This window comes from Rhineura floridana, chromosome 3 (genome assembly GCF_030035675.1).
Source record: "Rhineura floridana isolate rRhiFlo1 chromosome 3, rRhiFlo1.hap2, whole genome shotgun sequence".
Classification (NCBI taxonomy): domain Eukaryota; kingdom Metazoa; phylum Chordata; class Lepidosauria; order Squamata; family Rhineuridae; genus Rhineura; species Rhineura floridana.
The window spans coordinates 208,461,598-208,479,327 of NC_084482.1; the positions used below are offsets into that span (position 1 = coordinate 208,461,598).

At 44.3% G+C, this 17,730-nt stretch overlaps 1 protein-coding gene across 9 annotated transcripts; it reads left to right on the plus strand.

The window, feature by feature from the left end:
* Positions 1-1,196: 1,196 nt before the first annotated feature.
* Positions 1,197-17,182, plus strand: KIAA1586 (KIAA1586 ortholog). 9 transcript variants are annotated; one of them, XM_061620370.1, is made up of 8 exons: positions 1,197-1,294; positions 3,282-3,334; positions 5,784-6,207; positions 6,542-6,623; positions 6,944-7,023; positions 7,277-7,403; positions 10,220-10,362; positions 12,966-17,176. In XM_061620370.1, the coding sequence occupies exons 3-8, from the start codon at positions 5,791-5,793 to the stop codon at positions 15,120-15,122; spliced, it is 3,006 nt and encodes a 1,001-aa protein (XP_061476354.1). In that variant the 5' UTR covers positions 1,197-1,294; positions 3,282-3,334; positions 5,784-5,790; the 3' UTR covers positions 15,123-17,176. The 9 variants fall into 9 exon arrangements, with proteins under 9 accessions (XP_061476354.1, XP_061476356.1, XP_061476355.1 ...); XM_061620373.1 differs by lacking the exon at positions 1,197-1,294 and adding an exon at positions 1,659-1,823 and having other exon boundaries at positions 12,966-17,177; XM_061620372.1 differs by lacking the exon at positions 10,220-10,362 and having other exon boundaries at positions 7,317-7,403; positions 12,966-17,179.
* The last annotated feature ends 548 nt before the right edge of the window (positions 17,183-17,730 follow it).

Below are 17,730 nucleotides of genomic sequence, written 5' to 3' on the forward strand. Positions count from 1 at the left end.
CCTGAGAAAATCCTTCAACCAAATGTGCAAAGGGGGAGGGAATTCACTAAATTTCAGAGGAGGCCACTAATGATGTGCTTGGCAACAAGAGTAGCTACACTCCCCCAAGTTAGATGCCAGGCAGGAAGAGACTACAGAAGTGCTTTTGCTCTGGGGGACCCAGCCCCTCCATCCCTCAGATTCCCTTCCTCTCTAGGAATCAAGTTCAAGTCATTTAACGGACAGAGATCTGGGATACTGCTTGTACATATGGAAGCTCCACTTCCCACCCAAACCTACACACAACACACCCATTTGTGGCATGATCCCTGCCCCCCAATGTTTCTCTAACTGTACCAAGACCTTCTCTATCGTTTTTCTTCTCTTCTCTGTCCCTGTCCTATTACACAGGCTCATTGGCCAGAGAAAAACACACATCTACCCATCCAGCTGCAGTCTACCTTTAATTATATCCACGTCTCGCTAACTAGGATTGGTTTTTAAGGGGAGTGGGGGAAAAGAAGCTCTGCTCCCTGATAGTTGGTGTTGTGATGGGGATCCCGAGTCACTCCAAGAGGCCACCTCCTTATGGGCTAAGGATCTCTCCCTTGCCATTGTCGGCCACTCCAGCCTTTTCTCCACCTTCACTGGCTGCAGGTTCAATCAGGACATCTCCCGTTCCTTGCAGCTCCTCCTCTACACCCTCCCCAGCAGCCCTGGGACTCCCCTTCGCCCAATGCACAAGGGGGAGGGGGGCTCACCAGACCCGGAAGGGGCCACCGACGCTGCAGCCCTTATGTATGTGTGTGAGAAAGAGACGGGAGTGGCTTTCCTCCAAAGGAAGGACGGGGCAGGAAGTGACGTGTGGGAAAGTGCGTTTTCCTTGAAGCGCAGATGGCCCCTCTCCCTCTTCTTTTCTAGGAATCTAATCTCGTTGAGTTTAACCCTTAGAAGGTCGGACAGCCAGATCATTTCTCAACGCAGGATCCAAAGAAGAAAGATTGTACTGCGCAGAATACAGGAGGCAGGAAGCTGCCCCAACCTGAGTGGTCCTTCCTCTTCGACTGCTGCTTTGAGAGATGACCCGGCTGCCTGGCCATCTAAGGGTTAAAATGAGAGATATGAGATTCCCAGAGGGGAAGCGAAAGGGGAAGGGACCATTTGTGCCCTTTACAATAAATGCACCTCCCCTTCTCTGCACGCCACTTCCTGCCTGGATCTTCCCTGGGGACAACGCGGCTCCTCTCTCTCTCTCTCTCTCTCTCTCTCTCTCTCTCTCAAGGGCTGCAGCCTCGGTGGTCCCTTCTGGGGTCTGGTAAGCCCCCTCCCTCTTGTGCATTGGGCGAAGGGGAGTCACAGGGCTGCTGGGGAGGGTGCAGCTGCAAGGCAGGGGGGCGAGGAGGGGGCTGGGAGACCCCTGCAAAGGGGGATGGAGGGAGATGCCCGGATTGAAAAGGCTGGAATGGCCGACAGTGCAAGGGAGAGACTCTCACCCTATAAGGAGGTGGCCTCTTGGGCTGAGCCTTTCGGGATCCCCATCACCACCCACCACCATCAGGGAGCAGAGCTTCTTTTTCCCCACTCCCCTTAAAAACGAATCCTATTTAACGAGATGTGCACACGATGGCAGCTGGATGGAGGGGATCAGTCGCAAAATCTCCTTGAAGTGATTAAAAAAAAAAAAACCACTCAAGCTGCTCCCTCCAGGTTTTACAGTCCCTCCTAGAGTCCCTCTGTCTCTACAGCCAATCAGGTTTTGCAATTCCCATGTGACGAATGTGCGAGTTGAAAAGCTACCTCCTTCCCTGGTTGCCTTGGGAGAGATTGGCCTTGAATCCAGGAAGGTGAGCAGTCATGGCAGCCGAGAAGCAGTCAGCATGGATCCCCCTTGCACACTGATTGGCTCTCACCGCTGGGGGGGGGGAGTCAGCAGGACCTTCGACATAGAAGTTTGCAGAGGAGGGTGGACAGCCAAGCCCAGGTTCTGCCTTTCTTATGATCACTGCAAGCTCAGGCTGCCAGTCAGCAGCAAGGGTTAGGGAGTGATTGGGGCTTGCTTTTAAAAAAAGTTGTGAAGGGAAGTTTGGAGCAGTATATGGGTTCCTGCATGCCCCAGGGAGGAATCATAGAATCAGAGAGTTGGAAGGGGCCTATAAGGCCATTGAGTCCAACCCCCTGCTCAGTGCAGGAATCCAAAGTAAAGCATCCCTGAAAGGTGGCTGTCCAGCTGCCTCTTGAATGTCTCCAGTGTTGGAGAGCCCACTCCCTCCCTAGGGAACTGGTTCCATTGTCGAACCGCTCTAAAAGTTAGGAAGTTTTTCCAGATGTTTAGTTGAAATCTGGCTTCCTGTAACTTGTAATTATTCCATGACCTGAACTCTGGGATGATGGAGAAAAGATCCTGGTCCTCCTCTGTGTGACAACCTTTCAAGTACTTGAAGTGCTGTCATATCTCCAGGGCTGTGGAGTCGGAGTCAGTAGAAATGTACCGACTCCAACTTCAAAATAAATTTTGATTGACAAATTTTTAAAAATATAAATTCAAAATGTCAAAGAAGCTTCCCATGAAGTCAGCTGTAGTCGAGCATTTCACCACAACTCAAGGTGGAAAACATTTTGTGTGTCAGTGTATGACACAGGACCCAGATGAAGACAAATGCCGTGATGCCAAGATCAGCGCATATTCAGGCAGCGATAAAAATGCTCCTATAAGAGCTTCCAATTTAAAAAGACATTTACAGCCCTTTTGGAGTTGGAAGCAATTTTGGGCGGAGTCAGAGTCGGACAGTAGAAAAATAGAGGAGTCAGAGTCAAAGGTTTGGCGTACTGACTCCACAGCCCTGCATATCTCCCCTCAGTCTTCTCTTCTCAAGGCTAAACATGCCCAGTTCTTCCAGTCCGTCCTCATAGTGTTTTGCTTCTAGTCCACTGATTATCCTTGTTGCCCTTCTCTAAACCCGTTCCAGTTTGTCTGCATCCTTCTTAAACTGTGGTGTCCAAAACTGGATGTAATACTCAAGATGAGGCCTAACCAGTGCTGAATAGGGGGGAACCAATACTTCATGCAATTTGGAAACTATACTTCTGTTAATGCAGCCTAAAAGAGCATTTTCCTTTTTTGCGACCTCATCACATTGTTGGCCTTATATTCAGCTTGTGATCAACAACATTCCCAGGATCCTTCTCGCATGTCGTACTGCTGAGCCAAGGATCCCCTATCTTATAACTGTGCATTTCGTTTCTTTTTCCTAGGTGTAGAACTTTGCACTTATCCCTGTTAAATTTCATTCTGTTGTTTTCAGCCCAGTGCTCCAGCCTATCAAGATGCCTTTGAATTTTGTACCTGTCTTGGAAGGTATTAGCTATGCCCCCCACCAATTTTGTGTTGCAGAGGAGCAAAATTAGATATTTGAGCATCTGAGTGAGCTTTGTGTATTTGAATCTTTGCTAAAAATTACACCTTCCCTGTGAATTAGTCAGACAGAGACTTTAAGATTTAAAATAAGAAATAACTACTTTATTTGGAAGTACATACTTGATAGGAAAGAGTTCTACATCTAGCTAACTAACTATGTTGGAGCAGTCTGCACTGGTCCCAGTGCAGCACTCATGCTGGTTGAGAGGGAGAGACAAAGGAAAGATATCTGCTCCCCTCTTGAGAGAGAAGAAGGAACACTGAGAAGGCGGGAAGGAATTGGGATCAAACATCCTTTGCATATCAGTCTAGCAGGAAGGAGAGAGACAGCAGGAGATCAAACAATAGGTATTAGCCTACCCTTTTAACCCCATGCAGCCTCAACCCACAAGTTTGAGTTGAACCACATATTCCAACATTTTGTGACATCTGCAAATTTGATAAGCATTTCTGCACCTCCTTACCTAAGTCATTAATAAAAATGTTGAAGGGCAGTGGGCCCAGGACCCAGCCCTGTGGTACCCTGCTCCTACCCTCCCCCCCAGTTTGAGAAGGAAGCATTGATAAGCACTCTTTGAGTATGATTCTGTACCCAAATGCAGCATTCAGCTAGCTTGCTAATCAGAATATCATGGGGCACTTTGTCAAAAGCTTTGCTGAAGTCAAATTATATTATGTCTGCAGCATTCACACAGTCTACCAGGGAGGTTTCTGTAGTGTGTGTGTGTAGAGAGAGAGAGAGCTTTTGTTCAGCGGGGACTTACTCCTAAGTAAATGTGCCTTGGATTGCAGCCTTATAGCCTATTCCTATGCATGCTTACTCAAAAGTCTCAATAACAACTGTAGGAAGGTCATCAGAAAACACAGACAATGCAAATGAAATCCCATGTGACTGACGTGTGTATGTGCTCCACTCAAAAGCAGTAACTAGAAACCTCAGATTGGTACCTTACTCTTATGGAGCAGAGAGAGAGAATGTGTTTTGCTAATGCACTCTCTCTCTCATTTAAACAAAAACCAAAAAAGGGGGAGGAATGTGTGGTTTTGTTCCAGCCCAAAGCCAGGAGTTAGAGAGGGAAAGAGAGAAAAAAATATATTGGGAAAGGTATGTGTGTGGTTTCACCTGCATTCAATGCTACATTCAGTACGCAATCAGGCATTGTATTTCAGACGGAAGGGGCTGAAAGTGATTGAAGATTTATAGTAATTCTGTTCAGTTGCCCATGCTGGGATAAATTCAAGATTTAAATAGTTAAAAATTAAGCACTGATTCATTTGTTATGGCTATTTATTAATACTTCATAATAAATCCCCACTCAGCCATGAAGCTGCTTGGGTGCCCTTGTGCCCAGCCTACCTCTCAGGCTTGTTGTGAAGATCTAGAAGGAGGTGTAAAATGGCTGCAAAGGGGGACTTAGTGCTTGTGTCATAGCATCAGATTTTGCTTCCTTTAAGAAAAATGATGCACCTTTATCAAGGAAGGGGCATATTTTTTCCTCCACCCCCTAACCCCCTTAGTACACCTCCAGGCTTCAACCAATCTGGCACGATTACAGTAGGGCCCTGCTTTTCGGTGCCCCGCTTTACGGTGTCCCAGTAATACAGCGCCAGCAGGGCGATCAGCTGTAGCGCGGGGAACTCCAGCCACCACGCTACGCCTGACAGCGTTTGGCCCCTGAAGCTTCCCGCTCTCCAGCTGATTGCACGCTACAGTCAGCTGTGGGGAGCTTCAAGGGCCAAGCGCTGTCAGCTAGAGTGCAGCGGCTAGAGCTCCCCGTGCTACAGCTGATCTCTGGTGTGATCAGTGGGTTAGGTTCCAGACCCCCGCGCTACAGCTGATCTTTTCGGCGGTTTTTGCTTTTCAGCAGGGGTCTGGAACCTAACCCGCCATATGAGTGGGGCCCTACTGTATTGTGTATTTCCATGTATATATAAGTCCAGATTGTGTTCAAGTGTGCTTACTCCCAGATTGGTGTGTACAAGGGGCCCTCTCACCATGAACCCTCCTCTGCCCCTTCCTCACAAAAAATCCTAGGCTATAACCCAGTACCAACTCACTTGGAAATAAGTCTCATTAAACATCAAGAGACTTGCTGCTCTGAGTAGACATGTATACCACGGGATTTTTTAACATCCACTCACATTTACTGAATAGTGGATTCCTGGTGTCCAAACAACTCATCAATTGCAGAGTGAAAGCTTATTTTTATTGAATTAAATACAATTTTATTGTATTGCTACCCTGGGCTCCTTTGGGAGGAAGGGCAGGATATAAATATGCTACTGCACTCCTGCTCCTGAATGAATGAAACTAGATTCCTAGAGAGGAAGGGAAGGGGGAGAGGGTGTCTGTGCACTTCAGTGAAATGCGCCTCCTCTCCTCCCACAGCTCAAAGATGAATCAGCAAGACTCAGCTATCCCTGAAGCAAGAAAAGGCCCTGATGCCATCAAGTCTGGGACCTGCACAGAGAAATTCCTTGGGGGAAACATGCAGAAGATCTTGGGGGAGGACAACCTCCACTCAGATGTCCAGTCCCAGCAGTTCAGGTATTTCCGCTACCAGGAGGCTGTGGGGCCCCGAGAGGCTTGCAGTCGACTCCATCTTCTTTGCCATCAGTGGCTCAAGCCAGAGCGGCACACAAAGAACCAGATCCTGGACCTGGTGATCCTGGAACAGTTCCTGAGGATCCTTCCACCGGAGATGGAGAGCTGGGTGAGGGAATGTGGAGCGGAGACCAGTTCCCAGGCGGTGGCCCTGGCCGAAGGATTCCTCCTGAGCCAGGCAGAGGAGAAGCAGCAGCAAGAGCGGCAGGTGAGAGGGTTTCATGTAGATCAGGGAAAGCCAATGTGGTGCCCTCCATATGTTGTTTCAGTAAAACTCCCATCATCACTGACTATTCATCTTATTGGCTGCGGCTGATGTGAGTTGGAGTCTGATCTGGAGGGTACCATGTTGGCTACCCCAGATATCAAATACCTCTAAGGATTTTCCCTCTATCAATCCTTTTCTATTCTCCCTATAATATTATTTCAGTTCTTAGTTTTGCATGGGCATCTGGTTGGCCACTGTGTGAACAGGATGTTGGATAAGGTGGGCCACTGGCCTGATCCAGCAGGCTCTTTTCATGTTCTTATTGCTGTTTCAGGAAAAGGGTCTGTTTGGAGGAAAAAGAAATTATTTTTCCGAGGCAGAGAGGACTTCATTGGACACCAGACAGAGGCCGCTGGGTAAGGGTGAATGGGGTTTATCTCCAGGTGGTGTCTCTCTTGATTTTGAGTCTTTTCCTCTTGTCTCCAGCTTTTTCCACAGCTGAAAAATGCCCTTATTTACATCCCATCACGATTTTGTATATGGGAACCAGCACTTTGATTTGTGGCCAAGATCTCAAATGGGGAAAGATGTTTTATCAGACCACTGAAATATAAACTGTGAATAAACAGGGGAAGCTCATTCAACAGATAAGACCCAAGTGTAGTTAGACAAACATTGTTTATCCTCTGAGACAAGCATATACTAAAGGCTTCTGGGCACATTTTGTTTCTCACAGGTGCTGGAATGATGTCACCAAGACCTACTAAACCTTCTCTTTGTGGTGTATGGGAAGTTGCTGCTGTTCCATGTGATCAGGTAGGGGGAAGATTCAATAGGGAAGAGGCTGGGGGCAGCTGGGGTTCCTCTGTCCCCTGCTCCCCTCCCTGGGCCTCAGTGAATCTCTCTCCTTCTCTGTGCTTCTCTTAAAGTTGCCCACAACAAAAGCTGTGAATCCCACTTAAGTTCTAAGAGTAATGACCAGCCATCCCACCTTAACTTACTATTGCATGTTGGTTGTAGATCATCTTTATGTTATCTAGGGGGTGGAAATGTTTTGTTACTCATTTAGGGTCCAGTGGTCTTTGAGGATGTGGCTGTGTATTTCACAGAAGAGGAGTGGGCCCTGCTGGATCCTGACCAGAGAGCTCTGCATAAGGAAGTCATGGAGGAGAATTGTGGGACTCTGGCCTGTCTTGGTAAGGCTCCACATTGGAGCACGATATCTGTTTTGAAATTCAGTATTTCTTTTTGTAATGCACCCAAATATTCTAATATAGTACCACCTACTTCATCTGGGATTCTTACCCCTCTGCAGTTACCTTGAATGGACAGAATTATGCCCTTCTAAACAGTGGCCCAACTGGTTTAAACTGGGCAGATCATTTGAGAGGTATTTTTGGAGAAGTTAGGATGGTGTAACTAGCCTCTTGGTCATTTTCTGGTTGTCTGTCGAGATGACTGACATGAAAGTTGGGATGGATGTTATGATTGGGCCAAAAAACCATCAATCTCAACAAAGGGGCTGGCTTTTACTGCTCTCAAATTTCCACAAATATGAGAGGCTTTCACTGTCCTGGAAATATCTGATCAGGATTTTAAAGATGTTCTTGCATAACCTGCTTTTCATTTTTCTGCCCTCCGCCCTGGAAATATTTTTTTATGTTTTGATATTTCACTTCACATTTCCTTTTAAAGACAATTCTCTGAAATTTCTCTCTAAAATGTTTGCTAACACAGCATAGCTAAGCTCCATTTCGGTTTCTAAAATAGCTCACGAGATGTAACATTTGACATTTTGGGCTTTGGGAAGAGAAGCCAAAACTTCCCCCTTAATTCATCCTCTTTGCTAGACCTGGAGCGAAGGGTGGTATCACATCATTCCTTTTTTAGGGGAAAGGACCATTAGAGGACCTGGATATATCATGGTGCCCTCCAGCGATTGTGCCATCATCCGTGACCACTGTCCCTGCTGATGGGAATGAGAATCTGAGCAGCTCTGGAGAGGGCCCCTCTGGCTACCCTTGTGATAGAAGGGAGTTGGCCAGTAAGAAGAGGCCTCCCTTCATCCGCACTTTTCCTGTATTTCAACACTCCACATTCCCTTTTTCCAGGCTAGCTCAAGGTTTGGCAGCCTGTCATGGGGGGGAGGGGAGAGGCCCCTTCACAGGATAGGGATTTGGCCAATACAGAATCACACCTCCTGCAGTTTGCCTGTGTGTCTGTGTGTGTTTGTTTATGCACACCCACACACACAGCATTTTTTCAAACATCCTAAATTTCATCTCTTCAAGGTCTCTTCTTTCAGACAAGTAGGATATATCCATTAAATTGATTTAAATCATTTTTATCCCCAGTTTCCATTGAACAAGACCTGATAAGGAGTAAAAGCAAAATGGTTACACACAGTGGTGTGCTGGAGCCGGCTCGCACAGAATCGGGAGAGCCAATTGTTAAATTATCAGGAATTCTGCGAGCCGGTTGTTAAACACAGGCCAGCCTCCGAGCCTCTGCACCCCATTTGCTCGCCCGTGATCAGGTGCCTGCCTTCTTCACTACCTTCCCATGAGCCAGTATGGAAAGTTACCCGGGTGAAAAGCAGGAGCTGGCCGCTTTTATGTCTGCTCGGCACTTCCTTTCTCCCCCCTCTTTCCTTCAGCATGTAAAAGCAGGCAATCGAGAATGCACCACCGGGCACACGGCAGCTCCCGTTCTGCGAAAGCAGGTGTGAGCTTTTAGGTCCTCTGAGGGACGGACAATACTTTTTCTCACCCCTCCCAAGGGCTCGCGCCGGGAATGAACCTCACAGGAAGCCAGACCCTATGAGGGAGCGCCAGCAAAGCCCTTCCCCTCCCGAGTTCTCCGGCAGCAAACCCGCACGCTCCACGTGGACACAAGCCCCGAGAGGTGCAGTGGGCTGGAGCTGTGCATTTCCCGCTGAACCTGTTGTTAGTGCTGCTTCCACACTTTCAGCGCCGTGGCGTGGGCGGGGCTGGGAGGCTCAGCCCAGGCCATTGGCGCATGTTGAGAATGCGGCAAACTGCCTCCACGCGGCCCAGGTCGGGCCTTGCCTGTGGTCAGATTTGCTCCTGCCCAGTGTTTTGCAAATTCCCTGGGGAACGGCACCCTTCCTTGGGGGAATTTGCGCAACAGAACTGGCTAGTTGACGCACGAACTGGCTAGTTGACGCACGGGTCTTTTAAGCGACGGCATTCCTTCCAACCCCAAGTGTCAAAGGAGAAGTGCCTCGCTGTGGCCCTGCTGCTCTCTGCAGCCGCCCTCATATCGGGAAAGAGGAGCCACTGTTCCTGCAAATGGCGTGGTCAAAGTAGGCGAAGTAGTGGGTTCCTCCCCTGTAACTTGGAAGTGCAGCTGCCCCGTAGGCCTTAGAGTCAGTGAGATGACAACTTAGACCTCGTTCAGCCGACTTTGTGAGCGGCCGGGCTCATTTGTCTCTGGGCAGCAAGTGGCCAATAGGCACGAAACTGTTCGATTAAATATTAACCTCCCAAACGTAGCTCCCTGGTCTGTGTCTACAAAGTACAGCGGAATAAAATGGTGGCATGGACTGCCCCGCTTGGGGTGGGGAAATCCTACTATCTTAAATAAACAAACGTCTGTAAGGAGAAAACTAGCAGAGGAAGGAGGGAGCTGGGCTGAGCTAGGACCTCTTTCCCTTTTGAGCTAGTTTTCTCCTCGCTGAAAGTTGTGTGTAAATGTAAATAAAAATGGGAAGCAGTGGCACCGTCCACTGTACAACCTCAGGCCTCTGCCTGGCCGGCACTTGCACAATGCACCCTGGGCCAAGTCCTCGCACAACACAACAGTGATGCCATTTTCCCGCCGTCCTGTGCAGTTCCAAAGCTTTGTGGCTGACGCTGTCACAGCTTCAGTAAGACAAATTGCCCTGAAAGATCTTCCTTGAGGCGACTAGGCCAAGGGGACACTGAGTCCCCAAACTCTTGCCCTGAAAAGGCAGGCCAGTAGCATCTCACCTACCTACCTCTCTCCACAGGAAAAGCAAAGCCGCAGCAGCACATGTTAGCCACACAAGCAGTAAGCAGGTGCATGCAAAACACAGCACAAATCGCACAGGGAGCTCGCGCAAGTGACCAAATCAAACCTTGCATGCCAAAGAGAACCCACGCAGATTGCAAGGTAATTGTGTGCTTTTGAGCAGAATATGAACCACAAGTCGTGTAGTAGTAACCTGATACGTGGGAAGAGTGCCTTTCTGAATCCCACGAGTGGTGAAAATAAATGGAAGGGAGGGGAGTTGGGCCTGCACATATCCAAGAAAGGGAAAAGCAGGGAAGTGTCGTAAGGGCATCAGAAGAATCCTGCAGGATGAAGCCAAGGGCCCATATTTGCCTAATCTGGATGTCACGTTTGCACCATGGTATAAGAGTCGGAATTAAATAACATACCTCTATAGAATTTTCTATTTTTGTTTTTTTCTGGCCGTAAGGACCTACTCCTGCTTTAATCTGAGAGAACATGTAACGGCATTTTTTGTTTGAGAGTATTTGCCTTGCCACATTTAAATTGATTGGAGAATTAGTGGGTCTGACTTCTTTTAACTGAAGAACCAGTAATTTATTTTCTTCCTTGACATGGTTTATTGTTGAATTTTATTAGCTTGAGCGCTGTGTATTTTTTAGTCACTTACTGTTTTATTATGTTCCTACTGATTTTATTGGTCACTCGTTTGAGTGCCATGAGCTGTGAAGCAATTTAGAGATGGCTAGATAGTGCCAATGGCTCCTTCCTACACAGTAGTTCATCTACACTGGCTTCCAGTTGCTTTCCGGGCCCAATTCAAGGTGTTGGTATTAACCTTTAAAGCTCTATACGGTCTCGGCCCAGTTTACCTGAAGGAGCACCTCCAATACCACCAATTTAGCCGCCTGACTAGATCAGCCACGCAGGGCCTTCTCTCAGTACCACCAATGAAAACAGCTAGGTTGGTGGGAACTAGGGAGAGGGCATTTTCAGTGGCGGCCCCCACTCTCTGGAACTCCCTCCCGTTCGATCTTCGACATGCCCCTTCCCTGGATGCATTTCGCCGAGCATTAAAAACCTGGCTCTTTGGACAGGCCTTCGGGACCTCCGGGGTGGGCTAAGCTTTTATCACTATTACTGAATGCCCGTTGTTTACATACTGTTTTATGCTGTAACTTAATCCTTTATTGTCGACTGTATTGTATTGCTATGTATTTTAAATTGTATTTTAAATTGTATTTTACTGGAATTTAATTGTGTACGTCGCTTAGAGTGGCTTTGGCCAGATAGGCGACACAAAAATTAAATTATTATTATTAATTATTATTACACAAGTGGCGGTCCAGTTCCTGAGATGAGTTGATGCTGGTGTAGAAAAGAGCAATGGTGTTGACTACTGTCAGCTAACCACAGACTTCCAGCATTACTGTAACAGCTCGGGAGAGTACGCGTAGCAGTGGTTCTTAATCTATTGACAACAGAAATAATTCAGTCTCTCCTGATTCAGATGTTATGGAGAAGTAGAGCCAATCAACATCAATGTACAATAATGATGAATCATCATTTTTCATTCTTAATCTGGAAAAGTGAAATGCGTTGAACTTGAGGGTAATGCCTGTTTGCCATTCCTGACATTCAGCAGTCCAACCATCTTTACCAAGCAGAAGATGGGAAAGGAGGCCATGCACATCCTTGTTCTTCTGAAAGCCACTCCAGATCTGCAGTGAAGGGGAAATAGGTTTCAGATGTTCTTGCTGAATGTTTTTTGGGGGTGGGGGGAGGCAAAGAGCTCCCCCCACCTGCATGGGATGAACCAGAACTGGTCAGGGATGTTGTGGTCCAACATTTGGATGGCCACACGTTCCCCATCCCTACTTACAGTCTAGGCAGAATTTTTAACTGGCTGCATTTGATCTGAGTTTCTTTTTTTTTTTTTGGCTTGTTTAAAATAGGGTTAAGCCTGCAGAAATATTTCACTGTGGAATGTTTTTTAATTTTATTTTTAAAAAATACCTTTTATTATTAAGAAGTTCATTATAGGGATGCTATTTTATTGCACATAACATGGTTTAGAATTTCAAAATTCAATAGAAGAAATTTTTCACTGTCTGCGTTTCTTTTCTGGCCATTATTATTATTTGTTTCATTTCATGATTATTACTGAAAATAATTTTGTCGAATAGAGGAGGGGTTAAAAAATGATCCGCTCTGGGTGTCAAATACTCTAGGTACGCCACTGACCTTCCCTTTGTAATAAAACAACCAGCATGCTTCTTGAATCAATGACTCTACATCCTACCTGCAGTAATGGAGAACAGTTACCTTGAACATCACAGCAGCCCTTGAAAGGGATGGAGATGTGTCCCTCTTTCCTCCTCTCTCCCCTTCCAATAAAAGCTTACCCCATCCTTTCAGTATTCTTGAAATCTGTTGCTATCTTATTCACTGCCCCAGAGATTTTGGCCTCTTGTTTTTTGTATTACGCTGTGTCCGTAGAATGAAATATTAGCCACTCAAAGTTAAATGATAACTAGTCCTTAAAATAGATGTCTCCTGCATTGTTATTTTTAAATCTCCGGGTCACAAAGATGCTTTGTGACAGATGCATGCACAAAAAAGCTTTTTCAATAAAAACTACAAACATGTCACACAACTCAGAGATAATGGCAAATACTAGGTGTTCCCCTTGATTTAACACAAACATTAACCCTCAAGTGGTATTGTGAATTTTACTAACGTAACGTAAAATTATTTTTCAGATTCTGATCCCTAAAATGCCAAAACGACAGAGTGATCTATTAAGTTTTTTAAATGTGAAGAAGGTGAAAACAAACACAGAAAATAATGATAGGAACAAAAATCATTGTGGAGCGTCGAAGCCAATGGAACCCAGTTTAGAATCTGTTGAACAACCAGTCATCAAAGAAAAACCATCATGTTCGTCAAAGGAAGAAATAGATAATCTTGCACTTCCGGATTGTTGGAATGAAAAACAAGCATTTATGTTTACAGAACAGTACAAATGGCTTGAAATAAAAGAAGGTAAATTAGGATGTAAGGATTGTTCGACAGTTCAGCATTTAGGAGTCAGAGCAGAAAAGCATGTCCATGTGTCCAAGGAATGGAGCGCATATTTAGTAACCCCAAATGGCAGTAATAAAACTACTAGGCAAGCTTCTCTGCGAAAAAAAATGAGGGAACACGATGTTTCTAAAGCCCATACTAAAATTCAAGATTTGTTGAAAGAATCGGCTAATGACTCAATTTCCAATTTAGTGCATAAACTAAGTAATAAAAATATTGATGCTACCGTAAAAGTTTTCAATACTGTTTACAGTTTAGTAAAACGTAATAGGCCATTATCTGGTATTGAGGGGGCAATAGAATTACAAGAGAAAAATGGAGTGGATATAGGCAATTGTTTACAGACACGATACAGTGCAACAAGAATAGCAGAACATATCGCAAAAGAAATTAAGATGAAGATATTTAAGAATATCATAGAAGAGAATGCCAAAATCTGTATCATAATTGACGAGGCATCTACAATTTCAAAGAAAAGCACCCTAGTGATTTATCTCCAGTGCGCAGTTCAGTCAGCTCCTGCACCGGTAATGTTGTTTGTTGCTTTAAAAGAATTGGTGTCAACCACAGCAGAGTGTATTTTCAATACATTGTTGTCTACTTTAAATGATTGTGGCTTTAATAATGAATATTTGAAAGCAAACTTAATTGCATTTTGTTCTGATGGTGCTAATTCAATGCTGGGGAGAAAGTCTGGAGTAGCTACAAAGTTGTTAGAAAAATTTCCTAAAGTCATCATTTGGCACTGTTTAAATCATCGATTGCAATTATCACTTGACGATTCAATATCTGATATAAAACAAGTTAATCATTTTAAAATATTTCTGGATAAAATTTATTCTATTTATCACCAATCTAATAAAAATCAAACCGAGCTAGAAACCGTAGCTAAAGAACTTGAAATGGAAATTATTAAAATTGGTCGAGTACTGGGACCGAGATGGGCGGCATGTAGTTTACAAGCTGCTACTGCTGTATGGCACGCATATCCTGCATTATATATGCATTTTTCTCGTTCTTCATATTCTGGTTTGGCAAAGAGATTAGCAAACATTAATTTCTTGCAAGACCTTGCTTTAATGATTGACATTCTTGAAGAATTTTCATTGCTTTCAACTGCATTGCAGTCAAGATCAACTAACATTCAGAAAGCGCAAAAATTAATCGAACGCACCATAAGAGCTTTGGAAAATTTAAAGATTGGTACTGGAAAGCATGAATCTCAAGTTGAAGATTTGATTAAGTTAGATAAGTTTAAAGACATTCCATTTAATAAAAATAATAAATTTAATGCTCTTCCTAGGAATATGTTACTAGAAAATATAATTCAACACATGAACTTACGTCTTTTATTGGACAGAAACAACGATGAAAGCATTTTCAATTATTTTGATTTATTAGAACCATCTACCTGGCCTAATGAAGAACTAACTTCACCATGGATAGCTGGTGAAAAAAAATTGTATCATTTAAGTGAAATTTTAAAACATGTAATTGATTTGAACGATTTTCGGGATTTTGTAGATAATAATGTAGAATCAAACAATGTTCCAATCCCTGCAACTATACAAAAAGCTAAAAAGATAGTTAGCACTATTGCAATCAGTAGTGCTGAAGCTGAAAGAGGTTTCAGTTTAATGAATATAATTTGTACGAGGGTGAGAAATAGTTTAACAGTAGATCATATATCAGATTTAATGACGATAAATCTATTGGGAAAAGAGTTAGCGGATTGGGATGCAACTCCATTTGTCAAATCATGGTTGAATTGCAACCATAGGTTGGCTACGGATACAAGAGTTCGGCAAAAATCAACGAAAGCATTCTGTTAGAATCAATTGGCCATATGGAATTTACAATAAAGAGTACTGTGTATTTTATTATTATTATCCGAGCTGCACCTTGCCTGAACTCCCTGAAATATTGACCTTAGACTGCTGCCTGATTTTCTTTTTGGATCATGTTTGGACCTAGACTAGTTCTCAGTACTTGACATGTGTGTGTTTGGACTGTGCTATATCTGCCCCCATTGGTGTTGCAGCCATTGGTGTTCTGTCATATCCCCATGACAGCCATTTTATGACTGGCACCCATAACACTTTCTCCAAAATTCCATATGTGCCCACTGGCTCAAAAAAGTCTATGGTTACCGCCATGAACAGCATGGGCGAGGCCTACACGGAGATGAAGCGGGAGTAGGACCAGTGCTTCAACCGCTGGTTCGCCAAGAAGTTCCTGAAGGGAGAGGGCGGCGACAGCAGTGGAGGCAACCCCTGCACCCAGCTCTTCAAGCGCTACCAACTCTGCACCCAGAAAGCTGTTAAGGAGAAAGACATACCCATTAAACGGCTGGAATTCATGGGCCGCAGCAGAGGAAAATCTGAAAAATCTCCCTGACCATGATGGCAACAGAAAAATTATTTTGAACATTAAAAAAATTCTAAATCTTGTTGCTGTTGAACAAGGACTCTGCCATCTATGCAGATGGTGCAATTCAAGGCCTGTTTTCCACAGCAGCATCTGCCTTATGGAGCCAGGAGCCAGTTTCATATCTACTGTGTGGAAAGAGCTTCAGAGCCAGTTCTCACCTTTCTTCCCACCAAAGAATTCACACTGGGGAGAAACCATATAAATGTATGGAATGTGGAAAGAATTTGAGCTGCAAGAGATATCTCACTTCCCATCAGGGAATTCACACGAGAGAAATTGTTAATTAATGCTTGAATTGTTGAGCTTTTGTTGAAACAGAATTGTTGAAACAGCAATGTCATTATCCAAGAATTCACAAAAGAGGGAAAACCATGTTAACGTGCTGAGTGTAGAAAACTTGTCTCCCAGGTGAAAGATGGGAGGGGACTGAATATGTTTTTGTTGACTTCATCAGTGGTTGTTCTGTTTCTTGACACGATATCGATATGAATACCAGTTACTGGAAACCTCAGGAGGGGAGAGTGCTCTTGCACTCCGGAGCTCTTCTTATGTTCTTACTTGTGTTGCTAGTGTATATCCAGTGTGATTCATTTGTATCTTGTGATTTTTTAAATACTGTTTTGATTCATTTGTTGCATTTATTATGCTTTTATTGTGTGCTTTTTAATTAGTTTTCATGTGCACAGGTTTGCTATTGTTGTGAGATTTTTTTGAGCTCAACTTGGAAAAGCAGCACACAAATATTAGTGTGGCTAGTTTCTATGCTGCTGCCATCGCATGCCAGAAAACAATGATAAATGATCTTATGTAGGAAATTTATACTGATCGTAATCTTGTAATTTTTACTCGCTCATGATTTTATGTATTTTATATGATCTTAATTACTATCTACGCATTGGTCTTTGATCGCAATAAAATTTATTTATTTATTAAATATAAGCCTCAGTAAGAAGGTGCCGCTCACTGCTCATCCAGGAATTCACAGAGTGGAGCATCTGTATAAATGCTCGTGCAAGTGAAGTCCTTTAAGTGCCCCAATGGGCCAACACTGGTGGTCAAACAGAACCCATGAGGCTAACACTTACCAAAGCAGTCCGAAGTACATGGTCTATTAGTTTAAAAGCGGAACAGGCCACCAATCCAGAATGGAATTCCAGGGGACAGGCCCTGGTGGTTTGGGATGTATGTTAAGTGAGATACAATGTTCAGACACATCTAAACAGGAAATTAGTCCAAGTAAAGGCAAATGTTTAAAAATGAAATAGTGTCAGCAATAGTGGAGAAACAATTAGGAAGAGGACAGCAATTGTGGAATGGGATGGATCTTAGTTTATTGTGGGTTTTTTGCATCTTAAACAGATCAAGTGGTCTAACTAAATGTGTGTAATATTAGGGAAGATCTAAGAAGGAACACCCACCCATACATTTGCTCTGTGAAAGAACTTCTAGTATGGCACATGGCAGCCAGTGTGGTGTGCTGTACAACGGTGTTGTACGGTTAAGTTTGAATATTTTTCCTTTTTTTGTAGTTCTTTGAAAATCTGATGTGGCTGTGTGTGTGTAATATAAGAATAAAACTCTGAACTCCGAGCCTTAACTGAAAATAACCAGAAATAAAATAAGAATGAGAGAGAGTTTATCCCTAGAGAACTGGTTTAGAGGGAAATTATGACAAAAAGCTTCAAAATGCAAGAAGGGCCAAATTCAAGGCAAGATATCCCTTCTCTCAAAGAAAAGGTGAAAAAAGGCCTTAGAACAAGGGAAAACCTGGAGCTAAGCAAAAAATAAAATTAAAGTAGTGTGTGCTAGCTGTTCATTTCCTCCAAATATGGAACACATCCACAGATTACATTTTATGTACCACACCCGAGACCACCTCAGCCAGCTCAGTCAGGGAGGCATCCCTAATCTGCCTCTTTGGCCCAATACCAGATGCAGGCCCTCCAGTCCCGTGCCAAGAGGGAGGGGTTTCAGGGTGATAGGGAGCGAATTCCAATGGGCTGCAGCAAC

Coding starts and splice junctions, on each gene's coding strand:
- KIAA1586 (XM_061620371.1), top strand. CDS start 5,791: ATGAATCAGCAAGACTCAGCTATCCCTGAAGCAAGAAAAGGCCCTGAT. Junction 6,208..6,541: donor AGCAGCAGCAAGAGCGGCAG/GTGAGAGGGTTT, acceptor TTGCTGTTTCAG/GAAAAGGGTCTGTTTGGAGG. Junction 10,363..12,965: donor GAACCCACGCAGATTGCAAG/GTAATTGTGTGC, acceptor ATTATTTTTCAG/ATTCTGATCCCTAAAATGCC.